General features: G+C 48.5%; 1 protein-coding gene across 1 annotated transcript; it reads right to left on the bottom strand.

The window, feature by feature from the left end:
- Positions 1-863: 863 nt before the first annotated feature.
- On the bottom strand, positions 864-1553 carry DNAJB8 (DnaJ heat shock protein family (Hsp40) member B8). Its single transcript, XM_066247294.1, has one exon. The coding sequence runs from the start codon at positions 1551-1553 to the stop codon at positions 864-866; it is 690 nt and encodes a 229-aa protein (XP_066103391.1).
- Positions 1554-9384: the final 7831 nt, after the last annotated feature.

Below are 9384 nucleotides of genomic sequence, written 5' to 3'. Positions count from 1 at the left end.
ATCCAGGCATTATTCTAGATTCTGGGGATACAGTGAGGGACAGGCAATGACAAACCCTGCTCCCTTAAACCTCAGAGTGGTCGCAATGCACACAGATGACACACGAGGACCTGGAAAAGTAGGTGAGGGGCGTGAGAAAGTGGAGCCGGCAGGTGGGAATTAATTCAGAATAGGGTATCAAGGAATTCGTCCTTGAAGAAATGGTATTTGAGCAAAGTCCTGAAAATGAATGGGTGTTCGCTAGGGAAAGCAGCGTGTGTGAAGGCCCTGAGGCCCTCAGGCATTTGGTACAATGAAGGGACAGGGGAAGGCCAGTATGGGGACAGTTCAGAGGGTGAGGGTTGGTGGGAGGTGAGACCAGGGCTATGGGCAGGACCTCCTGATGAGGCCTGAGGCCTGAAGGTTTAAAGCAAGGTTGGTAACATGGCACAATGGAGGCTTTGACACAATGACCACATGTGAGGAATCACTGTGGGGAGCAGGGGCTGGCAGTTGGGGACCGGAGCGTGTGAGGATGACGTGGCCACTCTCGAGTTAATAGTGCGTGTGGAGGCATGGGGCTGGATTGAGATGGATTGATGGTTACGGCATTTATCAACCCAGATGATACAGACGAGAGATCATAAATCACCTGCAGAAGCACCCCTACACCTGGAAACAGCTGGGATCTGGAGGCGGTGCCCAAGGCCGGGAGGCACAGGCACACCCACTCACGCTGGGCGGGGCCGGTGCGCGCAGGTCTGCTTAGACACCCGCCACCCCCAACACCAGGCTCGCCGTTTTTATGAACTCACTTGGCACATTTATTAACCATGAGCCAGTGGCTGTGGCCAGGTGGCAGGTGCAGGGCCTGGTGGTCATGGTTACTTGTTGTCTACCCGTTTGAGCTGCTCCTTGCCATTGATGGTCAATGACTTGAGCTGTCCGTCCTCTTCGACCTCCACACGCTCCTGCCCGTTCTCCACAACGCGCTTGGTGGTGATCTTGTGTCCATTCGCCACCTCCGTGGACGACTCTACTGACTTGAACCCAGAGCTGCCAGAGCCCCCAAAGGAGGTAGATGAGAAGGTGGTGCGACTGGCACTCCCGCTGCGGCCCATCGTGTCAAAAGCCGAGAAGGCCTCCATGAAGGCTGGAAACTCGCCAAAGCCGGCAGAGAAGGCATTCCTCAGGCCGTGGCCCTGGCCGGAACGGTCACTATTGAAGGGGGAGACCCAGAAGTCAAAGGAGAAGGGGTCCAGGCCACCGAAAAACTCGCGGAAGATGTCCTCGGGGTTCCGAAAAGTGTAGCCGGTGTCAAAGGGGCTGTTGTAAGGGGTACTGTGACCAGCACCCCAGTGGTCACAGCCCGCCCGATCATATACAGAGCGCTTCTTGGAGTCGGACAGGACCTCGTAGGCCTCGGACACCTGCTTGAACTTCTTCTCAGCCTCCTCCTCGTTGTCTGGATTCTTGTCAGGGTGCCAGCGCAAGGCCAGCTTGCGGTAGGCCTTCTTGATGTCCTCCTGGGAGGCGCTCGACTGCACCCCCAGCACTTCGTAATAGTTAGCCATGACGGAAGGGGAGCGGGGGCAGAGGTGGGTAAGAAGGTGAAGTGGGCACCGGGGCCCGGGTGATTAGGGTGAGTATGGAGGAGGCAGCAGCTGGTGAGGGTCCCTCAGTAGGGGTCTTGCTGGACTCTGCTGGCTCTGGGCGTGGCTCTGCCCAGAAAGTTTACCTTTTCATAGTACCAGCTTTCAGGGACAGGTGGCCACCTCCACTGAAAGGGGTGGGGGGAGGGGAGGGACACTGTCACTGTGGGGCAAGGCAGCGGGGGTTCCCCTGCAGAGCTAAGGCCAGGCCCTTTATGACATCAGCCCATGGGCGTGGCAAAACCACCCCAGCTCTGAGCCCTGCCATGCCCTGCACGTTGGCCTGCCCCTGTGAACAAGGCTGGCTGCCAGAGCGGGCTGAGACTCGGAGCTGGGGAATAGTGGGACTACTGGCTGAGCCCTGGGATCAGCCACAAGATTAGGGCCCATCTGGGCAATGAAGGTAGGTGATTGTGGTGAAGGGAAGAGAGTGAGGGCTTCCTGAGGCATGTTCCATAGTAGGTTAGGATGCAGTGAAGGGGCCCAAGGTAGAGGTTCAGGCAGGTTGGGGGCAAGATTCCATTCTTCTTGTGCCCCTTATCCCATCAAATCCTCACTGGTAAGCCCCACAAAGGCAGGAATATTTGTTAGTATCTAGGACAGTGCCTGGAAATCAGTTCAACTTATTGAATACACGAAGCTCAGAGACATAAAGCAACATATTCAAGGTCACACAGCAAGTCAGTGAGAGATTGGGTGAAGCAAACCCAGGGCTGTCTGAGGCTAGTGGACAGCAACTTAAAAGAAGAATTCCACTCAATTCTGGAAAGAAAAATAGATTGAAAATAAGTAGGCCCTGGCCGGTTGGGTCAGTGGATAGAGCATCAGCCCGGTGTATGGATGTCCCAAGTTCAATCCCCGGTCAGGGCACACAATAGAAACAGCCATCTGCTTTTCTCGCCCTCATCTCCTCCTTCTCTACCTCTTCCCCTTCTCTCTTGCTTCCCCTTCTGCAGCCAGGGGCTTGATTGGTTAGAGTGTTGGCCCTCAGCGCTGAGGATTGCTCAGCTGGTCAGCCTCAAGCACTAAAAAATTGCTCAATTAATTTGAGCATAAGGCCCCAGACAGGGGTTGCTGGGCGGATCCCAGTTGAGATGCATGCAAGAGTCTGTCTCACTATCTCCCCTTCTCTCACTTAAAAGAGAGAGAGAGAGAGAGAGAGAGAGAGAGAGAGAGAAAATAAGTATATTTAATGAGTGTAGTGGGTTGACTAGTGGCCGCCAAAAGCTATCTCCTGTCATAATGGCCAGAATCTGTGAAGGTGACCTTATTTGAAAAGGGGGTCTTTGCAGATGTAATTAAATTAGGGATCTCAAGATGTGATCATCCTGGACTAGGAACATCTGGCTGTTCCTAAATCCAATGATAAGCACTCTTATAAGAGACCCACACTGAAGGAAGAGAGGGGGAAGTGATGGTGAAGGCGGAAACTGGGGTGACGCAGTGCAAGGAAAGCCAGCAGTCACCAGAAGCTGGAAGGAGCAAGGAAGGATGTTTTCTGAGACTCTGAAGGAATGCAGCCCCGCCAACACCTGGATTTTGGACTTCTGCTTCCAGACCATGAGAGAACACATTCTGTTGTTTTAAGCCACCAGTTTGTGGAAATTTGTCATGTCATAATAAGATAAGTGAGGTAACCATCAGTTGCTATGCATTTCTATATTTTAAATTCTTGTTCTGATGTTGGATCATTTTTAGAAATAGCAATTAACTATACTGATTAACATCTTATTCTTACCTTCACCTTCCCCCTTCCAGTTAAGATGGAAACTGCTAAAAAAGAGCTGAGTGAGGAACTTAGCTGCTTGGATCGCTGAGTCTTAACCAAAATAGTACTTCTTTTCCTTCTTTCTCTTCCTTTGTCCCTCTCTCCTGCCTTCCCTTCTCTCTCTCCTTCCTGTTTCTAGTCTTCACCTCTTTTTATTACTCTCCTTCTCTCTTTTTTCCTTCAACACTTACTGGTGTTAAGTTTCTTGCACCTAGCAAGGACAGCATGCTCTCACCAATTCGAAATGCCTGGAGGAACGAAAGACACTGAGCAAACCCCAACCTAGAGATAAATGTCATCACCCCCATACCTTACCAAGGGCAGGGCTTGCTCTTCATGCCCCACAGCCATTCACCCTCACTGGCTAACACACACAATGGACATCACTTGGTAGAGGAAATGAATGACAACATAACTCCACTGGATGTAGCTACAGATGAAATAAGTGTATTTTTGTAACTGTATTTCAGCCACTGTAGTTAGACCCTGTTCTTGGCAGGCTTGTCCTTGAAGCTGGGGAAAGATTCTCTATGACGATGGCATTAGCAGGGGTGCCGTTGTTGATTATGGTGACTGTGGGTACAATGATTAAGTGAGTTATGCATGGTGACAGTAGAAGTAATTAGGATAGTAGTATTGGTATAAAGGCAACAGTGACAGCAGGACAGTAATTGTGGTAGTGATAGTGGAGTTGGTAATGGCGAAAGTGATGCTAATGGGGGTGGTGGTAACACTGGTAGTGAGGATGTTGGTGGACATAGTAACTTACAGTGGCAGTGGTAGTGATGCCTACGGCAACATGGAAGGGATGGTGATTGTGAGACCAGTGATGATAAAGGTGTTGATGGTGATGGTGGAGGTGTGATGGAAGTGGCTACTAACAGAGCTCTTGGTGAGGATTTGGTGGTGTTGTTGGTCCTGGAGGTGGTGATGTTGGTAATGGCGATGATGAAGGCAATAAGGTAGTGAAAGTGACATGTCACACAGCTTTACTACAGTAACAGCTCCCACATTTCTGTACCTTATGACAGGCATTTATGTAGTTCTTGTCCACTGTATTTGTCAGCACCCATAGGTTAGAAGCGGGGTCTCCACTCACATGTCTTTTCATTCTGGATCCCATGCTGAGGAAGTGAGTCTAATCTGAAACATACCACTCTCATGCCAGAGAGGGTGCTAGTAAGAACTGGTAGAAACTTGGGGTGCCTCTTAAAACTTCTACTGGAGTGTGATGTCACTCTTGCTCATGTCCTATGGTCAAAGCCAGTGTCAGTTGAGTGAAGAGTGGTATTCCTTTAAGAAGGTTCTACAAATCTCAAGCAACAGATTGAGAGAGGCACAATACTCTTACAGGGAAGAGTGAGCGGTCAGTGTTGCAGTGTGCCACAGGTGGTAATGGGGGTGATGGAGGTGGTGGTAATGATGACCCTGGGAGACTTGATGGTGGTAGCGCTTGTTATGGGAGTGGTAGTGATGATACATGGTGATAGGTGGCGGTAACTGTGATAATAAAGGAAAATAGTGGGGGTGCTGGAAGTGGTAGGACTGATACACTGGTGGGAAGGACCCTTCTAGCCATAGTGCTGATAGGATAATGACAGTGGAGGTGTGGTATTCTGTATTTTCTGTTGCTAACTTCAGCCTTACCACCATCCTCTTCTGTAGTCCTCTCTACATAATAGATGATTCTGGTAGATTTTTCAGAATCCCCTTACCCATATGGTTTGTAGTTAGAGTCTCCCAATTTATGAGATTTGGAAAATGAAAGAGAAAGAAGCAATTGCTGACAGGTGACCACTCAGAGGTTTGCAGCAGCTTTTGGGCAATCTTCTGAGAATTTTCTGCTTCAGAGCTTCAGGCTGAGATATTCAGTGGTAACTTCCCAGAGTATGATGAGATTTCTAGGAGCTTCATGGCGAGATCTTCAGATCTACTCACTTTGGAGCTGCAGACTGAGACCTTTAGCAATGATTTGCTCCCCAATCCTTACTCCTCTGGGTTGTCCAATGGTTGTGGAAACTTTATTAAATGTCTTTATACCTGTTACATAGTAACTGTGTACATGTGGTCATGATGACAGTTGCTGAGGTGAAGATGGTGGGAGTGGTGGGTGTGGCATGGTGTAGTTGGTGGTTATGGTGTGATGTCAGAGGTGGTAGTGATGATGATGGTGGTTATGGTAGGGCCAGAGGTAATGGTGAGTCTGGCTGAGGTAGATATAGTAGTGGTGCTGATGGTGGTAATAATTGAGGAGATGATGATGGTAGTCATGAAGAAGGTGGTGGGAACAGTGATATTGGTTGAGGTGGAAATGATGGTGATATAAGTGGTAGTGATTGTAGTAATGGTGATGATAATTGTGGTGGTAATGATGGTCATATTAATAGCAATATTGGTTGAGATGAAGATGGTGATGATGATATGATAGTGGTGATGCTGGTGGTAGTGATGACAACAATGGATTAATGGTGGTCATGGTAATGTGGATACTAGGTGAGGTGGATATTGTGATGATATTGATAATAATAAAGCAGGTAGTGGAGATGGTGACAGTGATGATGGTGTTGGTAGAAACTGTGGTAATAATGGCAGTGATATCAGAGGTGAGATGGTAGTAGAAGTGATAGAAATGATGATGATGATGGTGATGATAGTCATGGTGGTAATGCTAGTAATAGTGATGGTGATGATGGTCATAATGATGGTCATAGTAATGGTGATACTGGTTGAGGTAATGGAAGTGATGTCAGAGTCAGAATGTGATAGGGGTGGTGAGAATAATAGCGTGATAATAGTGATATGAGCAATGTGATGGTGACACCAGTTGACATAGTAGTAATGGTGATGATAATAGTGATGGTGATGATGATGGAGATAGGGATGATGGTGTGTTTATAGTGATGGTGATAGGGTGATGTGATATTGGTAAGGGGTAGATGACAACAGCATCACTACAAGAGAAGCCTGAGGGTGTCATAATAGTGTAATTGGGACAATATGTGGGTGGTTATAGCAATGTTAATAGACAAAGAACTCAAAAGTATGAGCTACCCAAGAATCCTCTAGATAATTTCCAGGACCCAGGTTCCATCCCTCCACCTTGCCTGTGACTTTGGGGTTGACCTCCACTGTCCTCCCAAAGAGGAATGTGATTCTGACCCTTGCTGTTCCAGAGCCCCTCGGTAGGTCTCTTGCCCTGCCCCATGCCCAAGCCTGTGCTCAGCCTGAGGCCTCATCCTGGGTGGATCTGTAGAAAGAAGCAAGCTGGGATGGAGAAATGGCTGGAGATCCCATCAAATCCTCTGGGTCAGAGCTGTCCTCGAGCGTAATTCCTCACTGCCAACGGTGCCTGAAGATGGAAAGCCCTCCCAGTTTCTCAGGGGTGGAAGTGGGACAAACTCCCCGTAAAGGAAGGTGTGGAACCCAGTGGCAGCATGCAGAGGTTATTTCCTTTCTTATGAAGATCGACAATTGACAAATACAGATGACCAGGCATGAACACTAGCTCAGGCACCCACACTCTTGACTCTCACAAGCTGATAGGTCACTTTGCCTCTCTGAGCCTCTCTTTCTTCATTTGCCAAATGTGTTGGTGAAACTTCTCCCTTTCGGTGCTTCTTTTTCTCTGGGAAGTCAGCCTGCCCTTCCTGGCCTCTGACCTCTGATATCCCTAAAGCCAGCCCCCCGAGCCATGACCTGGGAAGCAAAAGAGGAACTCGAGTGACCAGGTGATCTCAAGTAGAGCCTAAGCTTGTGCACAGGGGAGCCCAGAGAAGGCAAAGCACAGCCAAGCTCACACAGCAGTCCCAGGAACCCTCCTAAGGGTGAGCTGATGAAGGCCAATTAAGCAACCAGTTGGTATTCTGAGCAGCCAGAGGTCCCGCTCTGTCTTTGTGATTAATGGAGTGGTTTTTTAAAAGGATTCTAATCACCCCCGATTTCTATCTGCTTATCACTAGCATTCCTAATTAGATGATCCTGGCAGTCACTGGGCTAATTCTCTCCAGTCCCATGCAGCTCTGCCCAACCTGGGGCAGCCCACCCCACCCCCACAGCCCCACTTTCCCACTTCCCCAGCCAGATGGGCATTTCAGCCCTTCTCTCCCCTCAGGGCCCCTGGTTCTCTAACTGCATTACCATCAGGATAGATGGGTGACAGCAGTGGATGGATTGCTCACTGGACGAATAATGACAGGTGAGTGAAGAGACTGAATGAACAGCTATGAGGGTGCATGGATGGATAAACAGACAGACTGAGAGGTCAAGAGCTCAGCTCATCAGGTCAGACAACTCTGTTATTTACTAGCTGTGTGTTCTTGACGAAGTCACTTACGCTCTCTGTGCCGTTTCCTTATTTCATTTGTAAAATGGGGGTAATAATAGTATTTTCTTCATAGGGTTGCTGTGAGGACAGCTCGCTTGCTAGAATAATGGTGACAATGTTGATAGGGGTGCATAGACAGGTGGATGGAAAGACAGGCTGACAAATGAGGTAAGGGAAGTCATGGTAGATGAACAGGTCCATGGGCGGATGGGTAGAAGAGTAGATGCACATACAACTTGGTGGGCTTATGAAAGCTGGTCAGTGGTGAGTTACTAAACAAGTAGTAGAAGAGACAGGGAGCTGGGGACATGGAAGGCAGCCTTTCCCCCCCCTCCAGAAATGGCGGGACGATTTTAGCTCACATCTCAACACAGATGTGGCTGAGATCTGCTTTCCCTCCCTAAGACTGCCAGGAAAGCTTCCTGCTCAACACTCCCAGCCAGTGGTGATGGTCACACGCTGGATCCCCAGGGTCCTTCCCTCATTCTCAACCCTTCTTGGTAGAAACCTGTGTGGTCTCTGGAGGCTCAGATCTAGCCTCAAATAGGGCTTTACCGCTCAGGCAAAGTCATCATTTGTGGGAACCCTCCCACCTGAGTTCCAAAGTGCACCAGCCAGTTAGAACAGCCAATCACTTTCCTCACCCACAGCGCCCTAACCCTCAGCCTACCGCCGTTGCATGGAATGACCTGTGACCCTGGGCAGGACTCTGATCCCAGTTCCAACAGCTGGCCCAAAGCCTCTAGAAGAATTCAACTCCCAGAGCCTCCCCACATACCCATGGGCCTCTGCAGTCTCTGGGGTACTAGGTTTTCTGTACCTTCCTAAAAAGATTATAGAACAAAAAGGCCTGAAGTGTCTTCCAGAGTCAATACCTGCATGCACACATTCACACCAGTAGACATCCACTCATTCATCCACCTACCCAACTACTCATTCACCCACTTATCTATCCCTCCATCTCTCCATCCATCCAGCTAGTGCTCGACTTACGACCACGATTGGTTCCGACAGACCGGTCGTAACACGATTTGGTCGTAAATTAAGTAGGCTATATGTGCAGTACTGTGAAATAATGTTATAAAAATCTTTAAGTCATATTTTATTATAATTTTCTTTCATTATTGTTATATATCATAATTTTCTTTATTTCATGCCATTTGTATCATCTCTACACCATTTTGTTTCTTATTTTTACACTCGTCAGGTTTAAGTAAAACACTGTATTACCAGTACAACTGGTTTAATATTTGCAAAGACAATTTCCTCTTGGAAGACATCTTGGGAGGGGTTTGATGAAAAATATCCAAGATACAAAACACAAATTGCTGTACCAAGTCTGGGATAACAGTTGAAATGGTGCACGCAGAGATGGTAGTGCTGCCGGAAGCTGGTCCGCACTGTTGTATGCCCAGCTGGGCAATGCTTGCGCTGCCAGATGCGGAGCAGTCGTGGCTAGCTATTGTGGTTGTAAAGTCGAATGGTCATAAGTTGCATAGGTCATTAGTCAATCAATACCTGTACCTACTCACCCATCTATCAATTCCACATGTTTCTTGAGTTGCTGTCCACACATATGCTGTGTGCCAGGCACTCTTCCACGTGTTGCAGGTTTGTATGCCAGTGGGCACACTAGGCAGGGCCTTACCTTCATGGAGCTG

Source organism: Saccopteryx bilineata, chromosome 11 (assembly GCF_036850765.1).
Source record: "Saccopteryx bilineata isolate mSacBil1 chromosome 11, mSacBil1_pri_phased_curated, whole genome shotgun sequence".
Taxonomy (NCBI): Eukaryota; Metazoa; Chordata; class Mammalia; order Chiroptera; family Emballonuridae; genus Saccopteryx; species Saccopteryx bilineata.
The sequence above is the reverse complement of the archived record's forward strand: the minus strand, read 5'-3'. Positions and strand labels throughout refer to the sequence as shown.

Excerpts from the sequence above, each read along its gene's own strand:
- DNAJB8 (XM_066247294.1), bottom strand. The coding sequence starts at position 1,553 with ATGGCTAACTATTACGAAGTGCTGGGGGTGCAGTCGAGCGCCTCCCAG.